The 26,477-nt window shown below is 39.4% G+C and overlaps 1 protein-coding gene across 1 annotated transcript; it reads right to left on the bottom strand.

Moving 5' to 3' along the window:
- Positions 1-23,840: 23,840 nt before the first annotated feature.
- Positions 23,841-25,555, bottom strand: LOC113361141 (golgin subfamily A member 6-like protein 7). Its single transcript, XM_026604486.1, has 2 exons — positions 25,357-25,555; positions 23,841-24,774 (listed from the first exon to the last, which is right to left on the bottom strand). Exon 2 carries the CDS (start codon positions 24,770-24,772, stop codon positions 24,284-24,286), a length of 489 nt encoding a protein of 162 aa, XP_026460271.1. The 5' UTR covers positions 24,773-24,774; positions 25,357-25,555; the 3' UTR covers positions 23,841-24,283.
- Positions 25,556-26,477: the final 922 nt, after the last annotated feature.

Genomic DNA, 26,477 nt, shown 5'->3' with positions numbered 1-26,477 from the left:
CCTCATTTAGGGCTGGAATTGTGTTCTTCAAAAATACTATCCGAATTTCTTGCTTCTAAGTATCCACCATAAGTGTTAGGGAACTACATTCGGATTTCTTACTTGTTAGAATGTTAAATAATGGATTTAATCATGTCGGTGATGCAAATGACGAGCAGGGGGAAATGCATTATTAGAGTTGCTGATCAATCATTAGTGGAGACTACCTATTTTCATATCAACAGAGGCACCTGACCAAAAATTATTTGTATATGACTAAAGAGCTTTCTTTTGAGTATGTGTCACCGTACGCTAATTCCGGGTAGAATGGTGAGCCACCCCAATTCACAGCATTTTTAGCACTTTTTGATATCTTGAGTGCTAATTTTGTCAATCATGAGGGTGACGTCTATAGATGAAAGCCTCTTTTTTTTAGTTTGATTTGCAGTTAGCACCATTCTCTCGACAACAACAGATCCATAGAAACACCATCATCATCAACAAAGGAGCGACATCAAAATTTACAAGGAAAGTTGAAGACGTTTAAGGTTTAAAAGCAACAACACAAGAAAGAGCAAATTTCATATCCAAGTAAAGCAACAAACAATGGGAAGATTTTTATATACATGTTGAATACTTACATACAATGAGCATAATTCTATATCCAAGTATGAAAGCTTATGTACAAGAGCCATAACTCTTATCAAAAAGGTGAGAGTTATTGAAGTTTATGATACGAGACAATACAAGTTGTGAAGAATCAAGTGGTAAAGTACTTCTCCCACGACCATATTTCAATATTTTGTTTTATTTTCATTTTGTATTTTTTTTCTTGTCTCAATAAAAAGAAAAAAAAAGAAAAAAAATGAGACAGGAATATTTTGTTTTTAGTTTTTATTTATTTAATAAGCCGTGGGGATGGAAGAAAAATCTATCAAGAAGTTTCAAGGACAAGGATTTTAAGAGAAAGAGTTACAAATTTTCAAGGATCTACGAAGTTCAAGAGATTATCATCAACAGTTGAAGACCGAAGACGAAGACCAAGAATATGAAGAAGACGAGCCAAAGTAAGACGTTTTTGTTTGATGCTGTGAGAGTGGTGCTACCATTACTGTCGATCGAATGTGAAGGTGAGTAAGTAATCTCATCCTCGATAATAGTGTTTGATTTCCTTTCTTAGAGACCATCAGAAAAATATTTTTATTTTTCACGATTTAGTGGAGTCTCCAGAAATAATTCGGAAGGTTTCCTTCCCACCATTCTACGTGTGTAGGATTTCTCTCTTCATTCCTACCTGCACACATGTGAGACCCATAAAAAAACTTTCTTTTTGAATGCAATTATCATAAAATCCTTATTAGTGAGGCATAAGTCGAGGCGAAATGCTTATTGATCGCTCTCAAACACACGTTCTCTCATTATGGTGTGGTTATTTCTCACTCAACATTTAAGAATGAGAATATGTTCTTTGGTATTTCTAATTTCTTATTACTAGCATGCAGAACTTTATGTCCTCATAGCTCTTTGGATGCTTGGGATGCTGGAACGCTTCATAAGTTGGAAGATTAGGTTTTGTGGGTATATCTCTCGTAAACCCTCACGAGAGTATAAATGGTCCGCTAGGGACACCTAGAGGTTTAAAGGCTTGTTATACATGCTAAGTATATTGTATCCTCAACGAAACAGAGCTTTTCTACTATTTAGTTTGCTCGAGGACTAGCAAAGATTAAGTGTGGGGGAATTTGATAAGAGCTTAAAATATATCATTTGAATATTATTTTCTTATGCTTTTCTTTAATATTTCTCTTGTATTATTTGTATATTACGCTTTATTTGCATTTTGTAGGTGTTCATAGTCATGAGAAGAAATAATTAAAAATTGAGCTTAATTCATTGCTTGGTGACTAAAGAAACCGACGGACTCGAAGCTAGCAAGAATGGAAATCTTTGAGAGTGTCGATAGAGTAGATTCACTCTTTCTGCAGATTACTAGGGGGAAGCCCATTGTTCCATGAAGCGTTTCTATGGGCAGTCACTAAGAAACTGTTGAACGCAGGCAGGAAGATATTGAGCTATAAAAGAAGACCTAACTCTATAGAAAAGAGATATCCAACCCCCTTTACCACTGCCGTTCACATCCAACAGAGAGGAGCTCTCTGCTCCTCTACAACCATCATCACCACCATAGTTTGCATTCCCATTCATCTCCACCTGCATATCCTCTGTAATACCACCACCAGCACCATTAATCCACCAGTGCATACCACCTCATCTGCATATCATCAGCGTTCACAAACTTTCACATCTGCAGTTCAGTTCCGCTTACCACCATCAGCAAGCCAACACCAGCACCAATCTCCTCAACCGGTTGCTGTTACATCTATCCCACCTGCAGTTTACGAGCTACGGTAACAACAAGCAATCAAACCATAAAATTCCACCACCATTCCATTACTACTAGGATAGCGTTCCACCTCACATCATCTCTCACCAGCTGATTAGGTTTTCCCATAGTTAGAAGTTTGCTTTCGCTTTTCATATATTTTTATTTTTCCATGAACTCCATGCATAGCTAAATATCTTGTTTGGTTAGGGATTTTTCAGAAGCTATGTGACTTTATTTTACGAATCTTAATATTATTTTATTGCTTGTTATCTACCGTTCTTATGACCATGGATTGTTTGTAGGGTATTTAAAAGGTCAATTAGATATCTTGTTTGTGATACTAAAGCTAGATTTTAGAACCATAATCCGTAATTGTTACAGTAATATAATCACAAGTATCAAAACATAAACGCTGCAATGGGATGTTGTGGACTCTGATGTGTATTTAACAACTCTAAGTTAACATGTCGAACTTATGTGCATGTGGTTAGGATTAATTCGACTCATAGAACATACCGGTTGGTTAAGTTACACTAGAGAGCTTATTCAAAGTGGATTGATTCACTAGACACGAGTAAAGAACTTATTCTATGAAGTGACTTTGGAGTTTATTAGACTTGTTGAACTTATAACTAGTCTAGGATTGTTAGTAAACGTATTTTGAAGAAGCTTCATGTTCACTAGTGGAGGAAGACCCCCTAATCATTCTCATCCTCATTGTTCACAGTCATATTTTTTTTTTAGTTTTTGCATTGTTCATATTTTCAGAAATTAAATCGACAACTTTAGCTCAACTCTCCCTTAGGGACGAACCTGCTTATTATTTTGCTACTTATTAGTGTAAGAGGAGTAAGAAATATATTTTTTGTGAGTTCGACACATACCTATGAACCATCCTAACTGAGAAACCCATTGATGTAGAAATATTTTATTTTATTTTTGATAAAGATGATACTGTAATTCCAATCATTTAAATCTTGTTTATCCTTTCTACCCGACAAACTGTTTCCAAGAAAATTTAACGAAAACAAATAATATTGGATTGAAAATAGTGGCGTCGGAATTCAGGTGTCGCAATCATCCTCGTTGAGGATGAAACATTAAATATTCAATCTATTGTGCAATGTTATTATTTTCGACTATTGACATCAATACCTGTAATTCTTTCAGTGAGATAGATGTATTCAAAATGTAATTTATAATGTTATGCGAAAGCGGTAAACATATATACCACGTGAACTTCCATGTTGATAAAAAAAATTCCTTTGCAAATGGGGGGAATTTTTTTTCCAACCCCACATCACATAAGTCCTGGATCGGTTCTTTGTGTATTTAGTTTTTCCGAGGGAAACTCTAAAATACCTTAAAATACGAAGATGTACCAAGCATATGACCACGCATTCGAATACAACAATAATCGGTATACCACTTGTGCCTTTCTGATCCAGTTGTAAGCACGGACCGAAACTTGGAGAGGATTTTTTTTTGATAAATGGTTGGTTCGTACGGGAGACAACGACACGTTTTAAATTAGACATTTGTCTTGGTCCTTTTGGACAATTAGGAGGACACGTTTTCTTTAAGAAACGACTGTAATTAGAAATTATCTGTTCATAATTTTCTATTCCAACCAATCAGATACCTTGTTTACTAGAAGAAACAAATACTAGTAAAAAATGACATCCTAATGATTTCGTAGTAAATACTAATCAACTAATTATTACTAGGGTTTCGTGCCTCATCCCACCATTAGGTGTACACTAATCTTTTTAGAGTACATTCTCACTAATGGGGTATACACTCTACTCTATTTTGGCTTCTTCTTTCTTTCTTTATTTCTTTCACCAGAGTTTACAGAGAGGAAAGACGAAATTTGGATTCAATTGAAAACCCTTAGAGGTTACTTTATTTTCTCCTTGCAATTCTTCAAGAGCTGCATTTTCTTGAGAGCCCGATTTGTTGCCCTTTTTTTATTTTTTTATTTTTTCTAATAAAAATTGTTGCTCAGATGGGTCTCTGGTGGGGAAAAAGGAAGTAAAATTCGAGTCTTTTAAGCTGAATAGAAGGGGTAAGTTGCTTTTATACTACTATTTTGAGTTTTCTATAGTGGGATTATAATCCAAACATTTTAGGACTTCTTAGTCCTTACTTGGGTACCCAATAAGTAAAGATGGATCTGGTTCTAAAACGCTTTTAAGTATTAAGACTGAGATTTCAAATTTGTATATGTTGATACATTCATAGTTCTGAAATTATAAGTTGTTGTTTCATTTAATTTTCTTCCATTTATGTTTTAAGATGATACTTGTATTTTCACCGCGTTTAGATATCTCTCCTACTTCCCTTTTCCAAAAGTGTAGTCAATATATTTTCTGGATTGATTTTGACTATTTGACTACAGTAGAAACTCTATAAATTAATGCTGTCGGGACCATCCAAATTTATTAATTAAGCGAGATATTAATTAACCGGTTGTTGATGGTGATTTTTAGCTTAGGGTTAAAATTGTAAAACCTTACATCTGACATAACGTCACTAGGACCACTAGCGCATTTATTGAATCATTCAACACGCCTACGTAAGAATTACCAGGGTAACTTTTTTTTTACATATATATATGTGTCATGTTCCATGGTAGAACCCTTAGTATTGACCGACATCACCTTCGTACACCAAACCCTAAATTTTTACACCACCGTGCCAATGGAAAACCATGCCAGTCACGTCTCCGCGCCAAGGCATGCTAACCATGCCAGCCGCACCACCGTGCCAATGGAAAACCATGCCAGCCACGTCTCCGCGCCAAGGCATGCCAACCATGCCAGCCGCATGTGCCAATGGCATGCCGTGCCATCCACATCTCCGCACCAAGGCATACCAACCATGCCAGCCGCGCCACCGTGCCAGCCGCATCTCCGCGCCAAATTATGCCAACCATGCCAGCCGCGCCGCCGTGCCAATGGAAAACCATGTCATCCACGTCTCCGCTCCAAAGCATGCCAACTATGCCAGTCGCGCCACCGTGCCAATGGAAAGTCGTGCCAGCCACATCTCCGTGCCAAGGCATGTCAACCATGCCAGCTGCTCCACCGTGCCAATAGCAAACCATGCCATCCACGTCTCCGCGCCAAGGCATGCCAACCATGCCAGCTGCACCACCGTGCCAATGGAAAACCATGCCAGCCACGTCTCCGCGCCAACCATGCCTCCCGCGCCACCGTGCCAATGGAAAACCATGCTAGCCACGTCTCCGCTCCAAGGCATGCCAACCATGATAGCCGCACCACATGTGCTAATGGCATGTCGTGCCAGCCGCACCACATGTGCCAATGGCATGCCGTGCCAGCCACACCTCCGCGCTAAGGCATGCCAACCATGCCAGCCGCGCCACCGTGCCAATGGCAAACCATGCCAACGATTGCATGCGAAAGCCATGCCGGCCCCGCTACATGTCGCTGGCTGCCAAAACGAAGGGTTGCAACAATCAACGGCCACCCTTCCATCTGAGATGCAGATCTTAGTCGTCCAAGGTCGCCAGCCAACGCATGGTAACCTTTGGACTAACACCAAAACCCTAGTTTTGGCCACGCCTAAACCGCTCCAAGGCATGCCGACCAGGACACATGTGCCAATGGCATGCCGTGCCAGCCACCTTGCCGCGCCTAAACCTTATCATGCCGTCCTTACCTTTACGGCTGCCAAAACGAAGGCGTGCGACAATCAAAGACCACCCTTCCATCTTAGATGCAAATCTTAGCCGTCCAAGGTCACCAACCAACGCATGGTAACCTTTGGTCCAACGTCAAAACCCTAGTTTTGGCCACGCCTAAACCGCGCCAAGGCATGCCGACCATGACACATGTGCCAATGACATGTCGTTCCAGCCACCTTGCCGCGCCTAAACCATACCATGCGGGCCTTCCCCTCACGGCTTCAAAAACGAAGGCGTGCTACAATCAATGGCCACCCTTCCATCTTAGATGCAATATTAACCTTTCAAGGTCACCAACCAACGCATGGTAACCTTTGGCCCAACGCCAAAACCCTAGTGTTGGCCATGCCTAAACCGCACCAAGGCATGCCGACCATGCCACATGTGCCAATGGCATGGCGTTCCAGCCACCTTGCCGCGCCTAAACCATACCATGTCGGCCTTCCCCTCACGGCTGCCAAAACGAAGGCGTGCGACAATCAACGACAACCCTTCCATCTTAGATGAAAGTCTAGTAGTCCAAGGACACCAACCAACGCATGGTAACCTTTGGACCAACGCCAAAACCCTAGTTTTGGCCACGCCTAAACCGCGCCAAGGCATACCGACCATGCCACGTGTGCCAATGGCATGCCGTGCCTGCCACCTTGTTGCGCCTAAACCATACCATTCCGGCCTTCCCTTCACGGCTTGCAACAATCGACGGCCACATTTCCATCTAAGACGTAGATCTTATCCGTCCAAGGTTACCAGCTAACGCAGGGCAACCTTTTGGCTCGACGCCAAGCCCTAGTTTTGGTCGCGCCCAAATAATGCCAAAACCGTAGATTTTGGCCACGCCTAAATTAGGCCATATTAAAGCCATGCCGGCCATGCTTTCATGCCACTGGATACCAAACGAAGGGTTGCAATAATCAACGGCTACCCTTCCTCTCAAGATGCAAAATCTCGACCGTCGAAGGTCACCACCTAGTCGGCAAGTCTCCCAATCTCAACTTGACAAACAACAGAAACATGTTACATGTTTTCCACCAAAACACTCGAGACATCAACACATGTCACAAACTGGGGGATGCTTATTGGGTATTGGTTTGGCGGTTTACAGCGTCCGGCGTACACTACGTCCGTTACAAGACAGTGTCATAAGGATGAGGCGGTTAGAAAATACAGGGAGTAATGGTAAAACGCTTTCTTTTATGGAACATCAATTTCAGGCGTTACCGGTTACCACCTCCTCCCATTTACTCATCCGTTTTCCATTTCTTACGAGACCAGAGTACGTTTCACTTCGACTTGTATAAATAGGTCTTACCTATTTCCACCGAACAACAAGTTCTGGTCAGGAGCATACAAAACTTAGAAAACGTTTGCTAGTTTTTCCATTTGTTAGATTCCCACTTTCTGATGCATGTCACAAAACAACTACTCTTCCAGGATCAACTATTCTGGTCTCAACACTCTCTTCACTTTCCTCTCCAAAACCAACCCTTCTCCTCCTCTTTGTGACCGAACCAAGCCTGGAACGACCATTTCTTGGTTTAGGACGTATTTGTACAGATTGATCTATTGAACCTAAATTACTCCCTTGCAGTACATTGTTTAGGGTTTAGACTCGTTTCTCACCCACACACCCGAAATTACCAAAATCAGCAGAAACCGTTTTCACCCTCAAACAATTGGCGACCACAGTGGGAGATTGATCTTTCTATTACAATGTCAACTTTCAATCCTCGATCTCATATTTCGACCCAGACGTCAGGACGGTAGAATCCAAACGACCCGCCCAGGGATCGACGACTCAGTTACCAGACGGCCCGGTTACCAGTCATGGCACGACAAGGGATGACTGGGGACTTTCCACAGTCACGGTGGTGCTTCCCACAAAACTCGGTCTTACACCCGGGAGATTCCTTTTCATCAGGAGATCCAAAAAACCGAGTAAGTGTTGCTAGACAAAATACATGGTATACTACTTCAAATCTTCACAGGGGAGATAAATAACCGATAGCCATATTTTTCCCGTGTTTCATGCTTTCTACTATCGCACAACATTCACAATTCCATGACTTCCCTGGGGTACTCATGCCACTTATATTCATAACCAAAAACATCAATATTCTAAAACAGTTCATTCCAAATAATAATCCAAAACTCTCAGGGGTAATACTTGTCTATCAACCCAAAAATCCAGAAAATCAAAACCATAAACCAAGCGCTTTGTTTGCCTTTCAAATAAAAAACCAACAACAGTCACCTACCAGTACGTGCCTACTTTGCATAATAATGATTACCCGTCACTATTCATGAGGTAACCGACGTTACTATGGTGATATTCGAAGAGGAATTGTTTACGACGAAGTGTTTCTACAAGTTTATGAAATGCATACCCACGGCTAGGGTTTACACCAGTTCAGAAGAACAATATTTCTACAGATTTATGGAAGGCATACCTATGGCTAGGGTTTTCACCAACACAAGAAAACAAGAAAACAAATTGAAAGAGAAACGCTAGAGTACATAGCTGGAATATTCTTGCCCAATTTATTGCTACCGCGCTACCGCTAACACCATGACATGAGAACAAATATACGAGATAAAAAGGAGAGCCAACCCCTTTCATACGCATAACACTTTTGGAATTTGAATAAGGAAATGATTTCCTATTTGAGCTACGTATGAAAAGAGGTAACTGGGCCCGCAAGAACAAGTCCGCGCCACGCCAAGCCAGCGCCGTGCCAAACCAACAGTCCGTGCCATGCCCAACCGACAGTCTGCGCCATACCAAATCCAAGCCAGCGCCCATTCCAAGCTCATCCAGCGCTAACAACTTGCATCTTTCCAGCGCCAGCAACTTGCATCCTTCCAGCGCTAACATCTTGCATCTTTACAGCAGCTTGCATCTTTCCAGCGCCAGCAGCTTGCATCCTTTCCAGCGCTAACAACTTGCATCTTCACAGCAGCTTGCATCTTCCCTGCGCCAGCAACTTGCATCCTTCCAGCGTTGCTCTTCCGAGTAGAAGGGAATCAACAATCTAATTTCATTACACGAAAAGATCAGGAACGACTTCTCCAAAATCGAAGCAAAGAAAAATCAGCAACCCCCCTGAGTTCACAAAGACTCTTTTCCCTGTCAAGAGATGCATGATTTCTGGGGACTTCGCCCGCAAAATCGTGCAGTCTATGATGAGACATTTATGTGAGATTATATATTTCCCCAAGGAGCAACGTCAAGGCATATTTGCAGCCCTCAACCGCACTGCATCAGGGAAACAACTGTTTCCAACCAGAGAAGCCGTTCCCAAACCCCAACCTCTCCTGGAAAGAACGATTGATAGATGGAACTGGGGACTCCTAACCATTGTTCGCTTGAAGGGTGTCCAGTTTGACAGCCCACTGAATAACGCAGCTGCTCCGCTTCGACATCCTCCAGTAGCGACTCCGCTTCAACGATCACTCCGACAGCCGCTCCGCTTCAACGCTCGCTCTAGCAGCCGCTCCGTTTCAGCGTTCTCTCCATAAGCTTCTCCAGAATCCAAGAAGAGGCTTCAGCGTTCGGCTTCTTAAGTTTCAACATCTTCTTCAAGATCCGAAGCTTCTTCAACGACGCTTCTTCCTGCAAAGGGCCGTACCACCACGCTCCTCATGTCAAGGATCATGATCACAACCAACCAATCTTCGTAGTCATGGACAGTTTGCTCGCTTACGCATCTAGCCAATCCTTTTACTTCCACGGATTCCCGTACAACTCCAGCCAATCCTTTTACTTCCATGGATTCCCATACAATTCCATCCAACCTACTTTGTTACCACGACAATGTAGTCTCTTCTGATTACATATGCTACCAAGAATTGTTGCCGCTCATTTGTTGATACCAACCATAGCTTCACCACAGTATCAATCACTACAAATATGGAAACATGTAAACCATACTTGAGGACTGATGATATACACGGAATCCCTTCACTGTCAAATCTCAGAAGACACAGTCAACCAAAAGGCCATAGCCGCAATAAGGTCATCTACTCTTCAAGGGTGCAACGCAAGAATATCATCACCTCTCTGTCTAGAAGACGCCTTCAACACTTTACGAGGCCGCGGAGGATCCCAAGCCTGCTCAGAGGAAAACAACTTCAGAAACTGAAGAAAAATGCGACTGGGGACTTCTCTTCGCAGTCCATCGACGACCATCAAAGACTCATTAGATAACTCCAGAGACGCGGCTGAAACATTTTCTTGAAGAAATAGAGGGAGCCATGATAAACAACATAACTCTCTCATTCCTACATCTTCTCTATCCAGAGTATTTCGTCCATGCGATATCCTGAGCATCCCAGCGTCACATCCAGAAGAGTACGATAAGCTTGTATCAAATCACGTGAACATGGATTCAAGGCGATGCAGTGAAAATAGGATGCACATGGGGACTACCAGCATGAGACGCTTTCACTCCCCTCAACCAGGTTATTTCTGATTTCAACATCATCACTGTCGAAGTTTCACGAGCCGCAGGAATTTTTCAACACGAAGCCGTACATGAGAACACCAAAAAGATACATTCACATATTCATCCATGCCATCAGATCAAACCGAAGTATAACTGGAGACTTCTTACCACATCTCATTCCATACGATAGTCCAAGATTCAGAAGATGGTTCGAAGGATGTCGCTTGGAACAAAGTCCTGGAAGACTTGATAGCAGTACATCGGCAACGGAACGTCTCCCTGTTTCATCCGGGGGCGCCAGAAGTTTTCTACCATACAAGCATTCACAGCACATCATCATCACGATCACAAGGTCCAGGCACTGAACGACCTAAAGCCGAGGATGGACCGACACCGCAACCACAATCTCCAAGATTAACCCTGACATAATCGTTGCCGAGCATATATTCCATCCATCCATCCCAAGAATGCAATGGAGTTTGGTAAATTTTGGAATCCACTGGAAAGACACTGCAGACGAAAGCGCGGATATAAACGAGCAACATAAAACAGAAGAAGGTCAATACCTCTTTTCATACGGAAGAAGTTTCTAGAGTTTTGCACAAAATAAAGTTCCCTTCTTCCTCCATGAACGGGAACAGATGACTCGGCGCGACTATGCTACCCCGGGCCCGCAACATCCCTCCTGAATTCTTCCTGAGTTTCACTGTCGGGACGTTTTCACCTCCTAAACGAGCTCAAAACCTAAATATTCCCGCGTAAGGAGATAGAAAATTCTTTTCCGGTCAGATGGAGGGGCGTACCGTCAAAATCCGAGTTCGTACGAGAATTCTACAACGATTTTAGTAAGGAGCGCTAATTATGGTTTCGGCATCCTAAACCCTGATTTCGAAAAAGTTTCCAGGCGCCATCACTACCATTTGATAACCGAAGTTCCAGCGTCATCACCACCGTTTGGTAGCCTAAGTTCTGAAACCAGTTTACACCATTCTGCGGACTGAAGACAGTTTCCACCATTCCGCTGACCAAAGCCAGTTTCCTTCATTCCAAGACGACCAACGCCTGCGGCTCCCATTCCAATACGACCAACGCCTGTGGCTCCCATTCCAAGCCGACCAACGCCTGTGGCTCCCATTCCAAGCCGACAATATACATCTCACCACTTCACGGTCTAGCCAGCAACACCACAAGTAAAATCTTTGCAAGGCCGCCAACACGAGAATCACGAACTCTCTTTACCTCTCGAAAAAGGTTAGTCGGGTCTTCTTGACCATCTTTTCACGACTTGTCATTTCGATTTTGTCCTTGCCTGTCACCATCTTATGCTTACCTTGCTACAATGCTCATGTTCCGATCTAAGCAAGGGACTTAATTTTGATGGTGGTTTTTAGATTAGGGTTAAAATCGTAGAACCTTACATCTGATATGACGTCACTAGGACCTCTAGCGCATATATTGAATCATTCAACACGCCTACGTAAGAATTACCAGGGTACCTTTTTTTTACATATATATGTGTCATGTTCCATGGTAAAACCCTTAGTATTCACCGACATCACCTTCGTACACCAAACCCCAAATTCTTACACCACCGTGCCAATGGAAAACCATGCCAGCCATGTCTCCGAGCCAAGGCATGCCAACCATGCCAGCCGCATGTGCTAATGGCATGCCGTGCCAGCCACATCTCCGCGCCAAGGCATGCCAACCATGCCAGCCGCACCACCGTGCCAATGGCAAACCATTCCAGCCACGTCTCCGCGCCAAAGCATGCCAACCATGCCAGCCATGCCGCCGTGCCAGCCACATATTCGCGCCAAGTCATGCCAACCATGCCAGCCGTACCATCGTGCCAATGGAAAACCATGCCATCCACGTCTCCGCACCAAAGCATGCCAACCATGCCAGCCGCGCCACCGTGCCAATGTCAAGCCGTTCCAGCCACATCTTCGCGCCAAGGCATGTCAACCATGCCAGCTGCACCACCATTCCATCCACGTCTCCGCGCCAAGGCATGTCAACCATGCCATCCACGTCTCTGCGCCAAAGAATGCCAACCATGCCAGCCGCGCCACCGTGCTAATGGAAAACCATGCCAGCCACGTCACCGCGCCAAGGCATGCCAACCATGCCAGCCGCACCACATGTGACAATGGCATGTCGTTCCAGCCACACCTCCGCGCCAAGGAATGCCAACCATGCCAGCCGCGCCACCGTGCCAATGGCAAACCATGCCAACGATTGCATGCGAAAGCCATGCCGGCCCCGCTACATGCCGCTGGCTGCCAAAACGAAGGGTTGCAACAATCAACGGTCACCCTTCCATCTGAGATGCAGATCTTAGTCGTCCAAGCTCGCCAACCAACGCATGGTAACCTTTGGACCAACGCCAAAATCCTAGTTTTGTCCACGCCTAAACCGCGCCAAGGCATGCCGACCATGCCACATGTGCCAATGGCATGCCGTGCCAGCCACCTTGCCGCGCCTAAACCATACCATGTCGGCCTTCCCTTTACGGCTGCCAAAACGAAGGCGTGCGACAATCAACTACCACCCTTCCATCTCAGATGCAAATCTTAGCCGTCCAAGGTCACCAACCAATGCATGGTAACCTTTGGCTTTGCCTAAACCGCGCCAAGGAATGCCGACCATGGCACATGTTCCAATGGCATGCCGTGCCAGCCACCTTGTCGCGCCTAAACCATACCATGCGGGCCTTTTCTTTCACGTCTTCCAAAACGAAGGTGTGTGACAATCAATGGCCGCCCTTCCATCTTAGATGAAAATCTTAACCGTCCAAGGTAACCAACCAACACATGGTAACCTTTGGCCCAACGCCAAAACCCTAGTTTTGTCCACGCCTAAACCGTGCCAAAGCATGCCGACCATGACACATGTGCCAATGGCATGCCGTGCCAGCCACCTTGCCGCGCCTAAACCATACCATGCCGGCCTTCCCCTCACGGCTGCCAAAACGAAGGCGTGCGACAATCAACGACCATCCTTCCATCTTAGATGCAAATCTTAGCCGTACAAGGTCACCAACCAACGCATGATAACCTTTGTCCCAACGCCAAAACCCTATTTTTGGACACGCCTAAACCGCTCCAAGGCATGCCGACCATGCCACATGTGCCAATGGCATGTCGTGCCAGCCACCTTGATACGCCTAAACCATACCATGCCGGACTTCCCTTCACGGCTTACAAAACGTAGGCTTGCAATAATCGACGACCACATTTCCATATAAGACGCATATCTTAGACTCCCAAGGTTACCAGCTAACACATGGAAACCTTTTGGCTCAACGCCAAGCCCTAGTTTTGGTCGCGCCCAAACAATGCCAAAACCCTAGATTTTGGCCACGCCTAAACTAGGCCATATTAAATCCATGCCGGCCATGCTTTCATGCCACTGGATACCAAACGAAGAGTTGCAATAATCAACGGCTACCCTTCCTCTCAAGATGCAAAATTTCGACCGTCGAAGGTCACCACCGAGCCGGCAAGTCTTCCAAGCTCAACTTGCCAAACAACAGAAACATGCTACATGTTTTCCACGAAAACACTCGAGACATCAACACATGTCACAAACTGGGGGATGCTCATTGGGTATTGGTTTGGAGGTTTACAGCGTGCGGCGTACACTACGCCCGTTACAAGAAAGTGTCATAAGGATGAGGCGATTAGTAAATACAGGGAGCAATGGTAAAACGCTTTCTTTTATGGAACATCAATTCCAGGCGTTACCGGTTACCACCTCCTCCCATTTACTCATCCGTTTTCCATTTCTTACGAGACCAGAGTACGTTTCACTTCGACTTGTATAAATAGGTCTTACCTATTTCCACCGAACAACAAGTTCTAGTCAGGAGCATACAACACTCAGAAAACGTTTGCTAGATTTCTCATCTGTTAGCTTACCACTTTCTGATGCAAGTCACAAAACAACTACTCTTTCAGGATCAACTATTCTGGTCTCAACACTCTCTTCGTTTTCCTCCCCAAAACCAACCCTTCTCCTCCTCTTTGTGACCGAAGCAAGTCTGGAACGGCCATTTCTTGTTTTAGGCCGTATTTATACAGATTGACCTCTTGAATCTAAAGTACTCCCTTGCAGTACATTGTTTAGGGTTTAGACTCGTTTCTCACCCACCCACCCGAAATTACCGAATCAGCAGAAACCATTTTCACCCTCAAACATTGGTAAATTAAGAACTATTAATTTATATATTAATTAATATTTTATTAAGTTATAGATAAATGTGTTAGATGCAATGAATCTTGCAATATCAGCATGGACTATCGATGTTCGTAAAAGTCCACTTGCAAACTGCTTTCGTCATTGTAAACTTAGATCAACAGATAACACAAGTTTAGACAATTTGGATGAACATACAGACCGTTAAATCACTTAATACTTGAGAAATTTGATCGAGAAGTTGGTCTATCGCAATTCAATGAATGTCGAAGATGTCCTAAATTATCCGGAAGAAAATGAAGTTACACAGTTGTTGACTGATGAAGAAATAATCGAGAGCGTCATGGGAGCTGATAAAGATGTGGAAGAAGATGATGAAAGTTCTACAATAGAGTCCCCTTAACAAAACCAGGTTATTTTCTTGCTGTGCTATAAGAAAGCAACACCAAAAATTATTACAATCATAAGAAAAATTAGAGACGAAATTCAATGCGATATTGATTTTAGCAAAATACAGAAGACAATTAAATCATTTTTCAAAAAGTCTTCGTAAATCATCAATGTATTGAATATATATATTGCATTATTAAATTATGTTTCATATAGGGTCTACATAGGTAATCGAAAATGTATTATCTTATAATTTTAGCGAATTGTTAATTTGGCACGTTGTCCCCGACTCGGGACCGGCCAAAAATATTATTTAAGAGAGTTTATTAAATAATCGAGTATTAATTAAAAGAGTTTCTACTTTAGTTAATAATTGTATAAACTATTGCAATCTTTCTATCTTGGCTGGTTTTATGTACTCCTACATGCCTAGATGTCTGGTCACATGTTATCTAAACTATAGATTCTAAAGGTTCACTATTACAAATATTGGGTGGATTTTATTGTCTATGTTTTCAAGAACAGCAGTTGAAGCCTCATTTTGTTAATTGATTTAGTCTTCAATGTGTTAGTGGGTTAGATTTATCAGGGTTTTTGGTATCCCTCTCGCCCCATATAATTTGAAAACATTCTAACTTCTTATACATTTTCTTTAAATTTATGGTTTTTTAGATAGAGTTTATATGTCATGGCACATTGGTATTAGCATTGCAAGGGGGATGAGAAAATAAGAATTATAAATACATTATTGTTATTGGTGACGGATTAACAACTCTACCATATAAGTATCGTAAAAATTGTTGTGAAATAAGAGAAACTAATCAAGATAAACTTAAAGTCTTCAAAGATAAAGTTTGTGGTGGCTTTGCAGGTGGCTGGCGCTTCAATAATACGACGGAAGAGTACATAAAATATGAAATAGCTAATGTAGAGAATCCAACAATTGTGGGCATTGAAAGAGCCATTCGTAATCAGAAAAAAGAAAAACAAAATCAGCAGAGGCCAAAAAAGGCAAGAAAAAATGATTATCAGATGGTGTTTGAGAGTTTCCATACCGAGGACCAACCAACTATTAAGGGGTTCAATAGAAATGTAAGTCTTTCGTTTTTAGTGATATAATTGTAACATAATACTCTTTTGTTTAAGTTGTTAATTTCCCATAATGGTATCTAAACTTTGAATTTGTTTATAAATACTCTACGGATTGCATAAGTATAATTCAGAGAGATTCTTGTAAATGTTTGGAGGACTCTGTGGAGAAAATGATGAAAATATTCAATTGTTATCGAATAAAATAACAATGCCATTTCTAGAATTGTTATCTAATAAAAAAAATTGAAATTTGAGGCAAATGGGAAAGTGACAAGTAAGAATCTCATGGGATTATATTCCACAAAGTATGTAACTTATGGATCAGGTTGTACTGTCGCGGATATCATTCTCAAAAAGATATGCGTGAGATTGTCTAAAAACGAAGCCCCGATATGGATGGAGCGTGCATTCGTTTTCGGCGCTCTTGACCGTGACCATACTGGTGGTAACATAACATGTAAGTACTAGTATTTCTTTTAGCTTTTACTAGTTTTTTATCTGAAGTCAATTTTTTCGTCGTCTCCTTCCAGAAAATCAAAACATAAAGTATATCGATACAAGCCAAAATTGTCATGCCCAGGACCTAATTATAACCCATTACATCATCCCAATTTGTTATCAAATTTTTAAATAATATACTTCTGAACCATCCAAACTGAGAACCCCCATTGATGTAGAAATATTTTAAATATTTTTGATAAAGATGATATTGTAATTCCTATCATTTAAATCTTCTTTATTCTTTCTACCCGACAAACTGTTTCCAAGAAAATTTAACGAAAACAAATAATATTGGACTAGAAAACAGTGGTGTCCAAATTCAGGTGTCGCAATCATCCCCGTTGAAACATGAAATATTCAATATACTGTGCAATGTTATTATTTTCGACTATTGACATCAATACCCGTAATTTTTTCAGTGAGATAGATGTATTCAGAATGTAATTTATAATGTTATGCGAAAGCGGTAAGCATACATAACACGTGAACTTCCATGTTGATAAAAAAAAATTCTTTTGCAAATATGGGGTAAAACTTTTTCCAACCCGACATCACATAAGTCCTGGCTCGGTTCTTTGGGAATTTAGTTTTTCCGAGGGAAACTCTAAAATACCTTAAAATGTGAAGATGTAACAGGCATATGACCATGCATTCGAATACAACCATGATCGGTCTACCACTTGTGCCTTTCTGATCCAGTTGTAAGAACGGACCCAAAACTTGGCGAGGTTTTTCTTTTTGATAATTGGTTGGTTCGTACGGGAGATAACAACAGGTTTTGGTTAGACATTTATCTTGGTCCTTTTGGACAATTAAGAGGACACGTTTTCTTTAAGTAAATATTGTAATTATAAATAATATGTTCATAATTTGTTATTCCAACCAACTGGATACCTTGTTTTCCTAGAAGACAAACAAATACTAGTAAAAAATGACATACTAATGATTTCGCAGTAAATACTAATCAACTAATTATTACTAGGGTTTCATGCCTCATCCCACCATTGGGTGTACACTGAGCTTTTTAGAGTACATTCCCACCAATAAGGTATACACTCCACTCTATTTTGGCTTCTTCTTTCTTTCTTTCACCAGGGTTTACATTGAGGAATGACGAAAGTTAGATTCGATTGAAAACTCTTAGAGGTTACTTTCTTTTCTCCTTGCAATTCTTCAAGAGCTGCATTTTCTTGAGAGTAAGGTTCATCATTCTCCTCCACCCGATTTGTTTCCCTTTCTTTATTTTTTTCTTTTCTTTTTTTGCTTCTTTTTGCTAATAAAAAATGCTGCACAGATGGGGTCTCTGGTGGGGAATAAGGAAGTAAAATCCGAATCTTTTAAGCTGAATATAGAAGGGGTAAGTTTCTTTTATACTACTATTTTGAGTTTTCTATGGTGGGATCATAATTCAAACATTTTAGGACTTATTATTCCTTACTTGGGTACCCAAGAAGTAAAGTTGAATATGGTTCTAAATCGCTTTTAAGTATTAAGACTGAGGTTTCAAATTTGTATGTGTTGATGCATTCATTTTTCTGAAATTCTAAGCTGTTGTTTCATTTAATCTTCTTCCATTTATGTTTTAAGATGATACTTGTATTTTCACTGCCTTTAGATATCTCTCCTACTGCCCTTACCTGAAAGTGTAGTCAATATATTTCTTGGATTGATTTTGACTATTTGAACAGTTAATAATTGTACAACCTCTTGCAATCTTTCTATCTTGGATGGTTTTTACGTACTCCTACATGCCTAAATGTCTGGTCACATGCTATCTAAACTATAGATTCTAAAGGTTCTGTTGGAACAATTTCCGATTTCACATCTGCAAAACAAAGATTATAACACAAAACAAAGTGACGGCTGAGTCATGACCAGGTCGCTCTCTTTAGGACGTTTCGTGGCTCTGCCTTGAGTTTTATGCAAACGGTTCTTTCTTCATCACAACGCTCCCAGGATAAAACAGTTGAGAAAAACTCTCTATCGATCTCTCATGCACACAATGAGAAATCCATCACTTCTACTCTATCTATTCTTACTCAGTATTTTGGTCTCTTGATTCTTAGAAAATAATGGTGTAAAAACTTATGTTTTATTTCTGTTCTCAAAAAAAAAAAATTATAACTAGGCAGTCAATACAAATTAATGAAAATAAATTGAATTAATTTCTGCAGTTAAAATTCCATTCAAAACAGTCAAAACATGCCATAATTAAGTACAGTAAAAACAGTTTGAAAAAATCTTTTCAAAAATAGCAAAAAGTACTTTTCAAATTCAAGAAACCTCACAAGACCTTAAGCCCCCGCACCCGGACTAATGTTATATATATATATAAAGCATAGCATGGACAACTTAGCCTGGATAAAGAGCGGTCAGGATGCATTCTGGGGAAAGCTAAATCCATGGTTGTGGTTTGCTCTAATTAAAATGAATCATTATGAGTGTTTTATTAATTAGTGTCTCATTAATCTCTCGTAATAAATAATTTATTAAATTTTCTTCATTAAATGTACTCTTAATTAATCTAATAAATATGTATTTTTATATTAATAAATAATTTCAATAAAAATTAAATCAATATAAATTAGTGGTTAGTAGTGGAAGAATTAGTGACTGGTAGAAGCAGTGGTGGTGGAGGCGATAATATATCAGTGGTGATGAAAAAAATAATGTCGATGGGTGGTTTTATGGTGGTGATGTTGGTGAATAGTCGTGGACATTATTAGTTATGTATATTTACAACAAAGGCACCGTTGTATTGTGAAAGATGTAGTTGGTCATCACGATTGAAAATAAATAAATATATATATCATATTTTGAGGATGAGACTATACCATTTAGGAAAAAAATGATCATAATTGTCGGATCACCTAAACGGTGCCTGCTACCTTTACTTTCTGGTTATATAAATCATGGTTCTAACCGTTAAAATAAAATTGATTGCAATACAATAAAATATAATGGAATAAAATAATTAACGACCTAAGTTTGTTCAGCCGAAACTTTACACATGATGTTTGTGATTCAAAATTAGAAGTACGACAAACGGCCAACGGGAGGTAGTGACAGTTGTGGTGGAGAAATAAATGGTATTAGATGGCTTTGTAGTGGTGGCGACAGTTGGTGAGTAGCAATAGGCTATGTTAATTTTGTGCCTCTACAAATGGGTAACATTATAATTTAAAAGTTGTGATATCAAAAAAATAAAATAAACCACAAAATGTAGCGTTATATTATTACTACAAACAAACGGGCCCAAGTCAAAATCAATATACAAATATCACTCCCTCCATCTTTAATTAAAATTATATAAGTCTTTAATTACAGTCCTAATTGATTTTTCAAAATATTAAGGATATCCTATAAAATGTCATGACTAACCCTTGATTAACCCTATTTAATATTATGTTATTATCAAAAATAAAATTATATAAGTATAAGTAAAAGTTTTATTAGGAATTTTATAACTATCTATAAATGTTTTTATTTTAAAAAGGAATGACGATTAATACAAAGATATTGAATAGATATATATGGTGATAATATTTAAGATTTTAAATTAAGTTTATATTAAAAATGATTTTGTGATTATAAAAAATAAAGGGTATTTGATAGTTCAAGGGAACAATATGTTTGTAAACAGGGCGGACAAATAAAAAAAGACATACTAAAGTAGAAATTAAGACATATAAAAAAAGACAGGGGGAGTACTTATTATCGAGATGTGTCATTATGGTAACGGCTTTACCCTAGCTATGTATACTTTTTTGCTTATTTCTTTGTACTGTATAATAAAATGAAGCTTTGCTAAGTTAGCAAAGATAAAGACCAGTCCTGATTTTTCCTCCCAATTGGTAAATTCACGGTTTCGGTCGATCCCATGAATACACACTTTAATTGAGAAAAATCCACTACATGTTCTCTTATTCTCATCTCAAAATTCTAAATCAAAATGGAAAAATTTGATAAATTGAAAATAATAAACTTACCTTCCCATAAAACTGAACAATTGATTCTCTCTCTCACATTCGGTAGGATGAGTGGGTTTGAAAACTCTAATTCCTTACTTTGGACCAAACGAAAATTAGAAATAAAGTTGGGAAGGGAGATAGTTTGCGAAGAGGAAAAAAATCAAATCCAAGAGTATAGTTCCGTTCAATCTTCTTTCAATTTTCTCTCAATCTCCGTCAAACAAAACGTGCATCTGTGACCAGTTAAACTACTCTGAGCTAACAACATTTGAGAAAATCCTTTCTTTTTTATATTCTTTCATATTTTTGGGGTTTTTATCATTTTCTTAAATATCATTTGTTGTATATTTAGCTGAAGTATACACTTTTAAAGATAAACTTATTGATTACAATAACCTCATGGTTCGAATTTAGGGGTGCCTGTATCTTTTAATTAGCCAGATTAGAAAATTTTGCTATCACAGGTCGTCGGGGTTTCAATCTATTCACAACTTTTTTGTCTAGAAAGGTGAGATTTTCTCAAGAACATATTTTTCGTTTATATTTGTTTAGACTTATTGGAAATAGATTTTTGATTTTATCTTAATAGATAAACTTAGAGAGAAACTTATAAGATTATTCAGATTACAATTTATAATTTGACAATGGATTGATATTTACAAAATGATCTTACATGATACAAAATCACATGTTCTCTGGGATTCTGTTTCATGCTCCAAAATATTTAACTAGAAGTCATTTTCAATAAATAATCTAACATGATTATACATGATAAAAATAATTCATATAACTCGAAGTTCCCTTATTGTCCTGCATCTTTCAATGATCGAATACATATTTTTTGTTACTGAGTTGATTTGTAAGGCCATATCCACTTATCTGCCAAAGGGACTTTGCAATATAAGAGTATATTGGTTTTACAAATCAAGAGATATATTTCCAAAAAAAAAAATTCAATAACATATATTTCAATAAGTAGAAAAATGGTCCGAGCAAGTACATATTATGTACAGATTTTGGGAAGGAAATAAAAAATCACGCAGGTGAACTCATTTTCTTAATTTAAGATATTAAACACCTACAAACTCCCTTTGAAATTATTTGTAGTATATATTTTTGTGAATTCTATATGGTGACAACGCATATGATTTTAGTATGCATTCCTGATTTAATGGAGTGTGTTAACAACATCAGTTGTTTACCCGGTATAACAGAGAAAACAAAAGAGGGGACATCTCTACAATATCTATGACCAAAGCATATTTAACATACATCGTACCAGCAAGAGTTGATAAATATTCGGCACACATTTTATACGATATTAAAAAATGAACCAACACGGCACGGGTCAGGGGCTAGTATATATATAATATATGCACAACCAATAGGGAGAGTGATTCGATCCTAAGACCTAACCCTCCAGGCCCAAAATACTTAACCACTAGGCCAAGCTCGAATTGTTGATATAAATGTATAAAAGAATTATTTTAAAACGTATATCCCTACATGTTCACTATTACAAAGATTGGGGGATTTGATTGTCTATGTTGTCAAAAACAGTTGTTGAAGCCTCATTTTGTCGAGAAAGAAAACAAGAAAAAACATTCACCTTTTGGAATTTTTCATTCCATCCAAAGAGATGGAACACTGGCTGTTGGATTTTTTGAGTGGAAACTCCAAATGGCAGAATCTTACTGTAGTAGAGTTACTTGAAAAAATGAGAAACCATATGATCAAGTACATACTACTGCGTAAATATGTCTTGTTCACAAGATCTTTTTGAGTTCCTCCCTTTCCAGTCAAATTTCTGTTTCTGTAAATACTGTGTTTTCACTTTGATGTTTCTCAATAGTAATTATCAAAAAAAGAAAAATGTTTCTCAATAGTAAGATCTATGGATGTCTTTCAAAACCATAAATCTCACTTTGAAACCAATTGTTCAACTATGGAATATGGAGGGATGACGAGTGAGCTTCACTATATTAAAAAAAAAAAAAAATTAACAACAGCAAAAAAACAAGAGCAAGATTCTTTGCACCTGCCTGCCTAAGTTTTAAGTACAATTGGACAGATATTTAGACGACTGATCAAGAGCTGTAATATTCCTTTATAGTTTGCAGAACCATCAAGTATTCCTGCATCCTTTACAAGCTGTTCTGTCAAGTCAGAGAGTCGGGCAATTTCATATTCTGCTTTGGAAACACTCTTCAGGGAAGATATCATCAATGTTTGCCTGTGAGGTAATGCTAGCTTTGACTCTTCTGGGAAGATATCATCAATTTCATATCTTCTCTAAATATCCTCAGCTTTGTGTCATTGAGTTCAGATTTCATCATGCCGACTTCCTTATCTTTATCCTGTAACTCCTTGCTGGTTTGGATAAGCTGTTTCTCTCTGCTGGTTAGTTCCTCAAGTTTTTCCGTGCATGGAGAAGATCAATATCCCTCTCTTGTAACATAAGTTGACTGGAAGTCCATGTTGGATATTTTTAATATGGTTTGTCGCTATCCGAGGTTCCGGGGGAAAATTTATTCTGGTTTTGAAATTCAAAACCTAATTTGTTTTTCAGAATTTTCTACAGTCGCGTCTCTTCCCATAAATGGATGACGACTTTTGATAGCGCATGTTGAAAATGAAACGACATCTCTAAAAGGCATGAAACCCTCTATAGATAGCGAAGGATTCTTCCCATTACCATCATTTCTTCTTCTCTAAAAGGCATCATCAGAACCTTATACAGTGTGATTCTTGGTCGGGTCAAGGAAGTACAATCCTTGAATTCGATTACGGTGTTAGGGCTTCATTGAATCCTGAAGGCATAATTCGAGAGACCGTTTGTACTCGCCAATTTATTGGGAAAGGTCGAATTATTGTCTAAAAGAATCGAAAGAGCCTTGAAATCAGGGGTACACCATTCTTTTTTCTGTTTTTTCATCCTCAAGTTTAACCCAATTTTCCAACAGTCCACTCAGATTTTAGATGCTGAATTTGAAGCGTCACCTCCACTAGTTCTGACTCTTTAACACGAAGGAGATTTTGCATTTCTTCAAATTCAGAAGTGTTTTGTTCTAGCTTAGTCTGAATGGAAATAATCTCCTGGTTTGCCAATTCAAGAGAAGATATCTAATTTATTCAACTCCTCTTGTAACTTGATATCAACTCCTCATCCAGATTCAAGTCCCCTTAACTTCCTTATTTTGATCCTTCGCAAGGCTAATACCTGCTCGCTCGCTCTCTACTTTTACTTGTGCGTTTTCCAATTTTTATAAGTAAGATATCATAAAACTCTTCTGTTTCTTCAGTTCTTCCAATTGGTTTCAAGTTGGTTCCTCTGCTCTTCCATTTTCTGCCGGGAAGATGCCAAAGCCTTTTGAGAACTAGCTCGGATTTCACATATACAAGAAGCTTCTTCACTCTCTTGAAATCTTCAAAAGTTTCACTAGCTTCGTCCAAATTTCTGTGTGCATTTTCCCCCAGTTATTTTAGTTCTTCTTTTGCTGAAAACCACTCCACAGTCCGCTTTTGTAAATGTTCTTCCGCAAGTTTCGGTCTTCCTTTGCCTCATCTTAATCGACTCCTGTAGCTCAAGTTTCTTTCAATTAAGCATTTAGTGAAGCTCTTGGGCCTCGAGTCCTTGTCTCCTAATTACCTCAGTAGCCTCATTTAGGAGCTGAATCCTGGAGTTCAGTTCTGAACCCATCATTGTAACCTCCTCAGTCTTTTGAGTTAACTCATTTCTCATCTTATCGAGATCATCTTCCTGCAAAGAAAGTGCACATTTTGCAGAATCAACATGCCGGTCCTTCTCTTTGACTGTAAGTTTAAGATCTTCTATCTGCCTGGCTTGAGAGGCTAGACTGAAATCAGCCAGCTTAAAGTCCTCTACAATTTTTTCCTGTGTCGACCAAGCTGCAACAACTTCTTCTTGGCGTTCCAACTCTACCTTTGCTTGGTTAAATTCTTCATCTTCCAACAGCATTATACTCTCCGCTTTCTTGAGATCTTCTTCCTTCTTCAGTAATATTACCAAGGCGGCTTGACAGTCTAGTTCCACAACACCAAAATAATTCAGTTTCCTGCCGCATTTAGACACCATAACTGTAGAAAATAGAATACCATTTTTGTCACTATACTACTTACACTAAACTAATTCAACCAAGTAACGTAACCATAAGAACAAGCAGCTCAATAAAAATTACAAGAGCAAGAAAAATTACTATGCCAACTGCCTTGACTAGCAATTTGTACAAAATGAACAGATAGTAAAGATATAATCCAAGCCTCCCTGATGAGTTCAGCTGCTATTCCGTCTATATGGATTTCAGAACCAGTAACATCGACATTCTATTAGAAGTGGTTTCAATCTACCAGCCTGCTAGTGTAAAAAAGATTTGCATCCTATTATCAAAATGCAATATGTAGTGACTAGTGAATTCTGAATTTATGAACGATAGTACAGGACAAGCATCAAACACCTATCTGCTGTGAATTATATGCATTGACAATACATTCTTGATTAAATTTTGAGACAAATAATAACGTTATGGATTAACAAAACCTAATTAATACTCGTGTAATCACAACAAGCAAGAATCACACAACATTAGGGTTCTCCAAGATGGTCATTTATTTAACCCTAATTTGACACCTAAATCTTCAAGATTAGCTCAAATCACTCACCAAAAACAAGTAAACCATCGACAACCCAGATTTCTTGAGAATGGAAGGAAGACGAAATGACTCAACAGGTAATGAGATTTCCATGGTTATCATCAGCAGCAGCGTAATATTATTAGTAATCTCATCATCAACCTGAGATACATACAGAAAGGAGAGCTTCTTGGAAGTGGAGAAAGGGATTCTCTTTTGGAGGGAAAGAAAATCCTTTTTACAGGGAGAGAGAGGAAAACAGAAGAAAAAATGAAAGTCACGGCCTTTTAGGAAATACTCCTTCTAAAGCAAGAGTTGATTACTAACTCAACAACTTCTTTCTCCATTAACTAAAGACTAATTTGTTTAGCCGGTTAGCTCTTTGCTCCTACAATCATGTTGTGATAGAATGCAGAAAAAGCGGCTAAGTTTATCTAGCCTCATCTAAAGCGTAATAACAGTGGGCAATTAATGGTGAGAACTCTTGATGCTAATATTTTTGATATTAGATTCTACACAATTGATGATAAAGATGTAATTTTGTTTGGAGATGCTCGGAAGTTGGAACTTTGATGGTCATCTAATAGTTCTTAGAGACTGGGATCCTTCCTATCGTTATCAATACCTGAACTTTGACACCTCTCCTTTATGGTTGGAATTTTAAAATCTTCTTCCTGAATTCACTTATCCAGGAATTTTAAAGTTTTTTGCTGAAATTGTTGGAGAAACAATTGTTGTTGAGCCGGATGGAGTTCATCCAACTGCTTCTACAAAATTCAGAGCGATGATAGTGATGAATGTTAATACTTCGATGCTGAAAGGTGTTCATGCTGCTAATGATGCAGGTAATTCTCGCTGGGTGGGTTACTTTTTTGAAAAGCAGCCTTACAAACTCTATACAGAATGTCGTGTTCCAAATCATGATTCTGAATTATGTGGTGATAGAAAGACTAGACGTATCAATATGGAAAGTAATATCAAAAAATTGGGTCATGTTGTTGGACAAATAATTTTGCCTGTTAGAAATCCAGAAGAGCTTACTAATCTGCATATGCAACATGGCCATCAAAGAAGATCAAATCTTAGAGAACCTGTTTCTTTTGAGTCTCGTTCACTAGATGGTATGCTTTTGTCTTACTTCACAGCTACAG

The sequence above is a fragment of the Papaver somniferum genome, chromosome 3 (assembly GCF_003573695.1).
Source record: "Papaver somniferum cultivar HN1 chromosome 3, ASM357369v1, whole genome shotgun sequence".
Classification (NCBI taxonomy): Eukaryota; Viridiplantae; Streptophyta; class Magnoliopsida; order Ranunculales; family Papaveraceae; genus Papaver; species Papaver somniferum.
The sequence above is the reverse complement of the archived record's forward strand: the minus strand, read 5'-3'. Positions and strand labels throughout refer to the sequence as shown.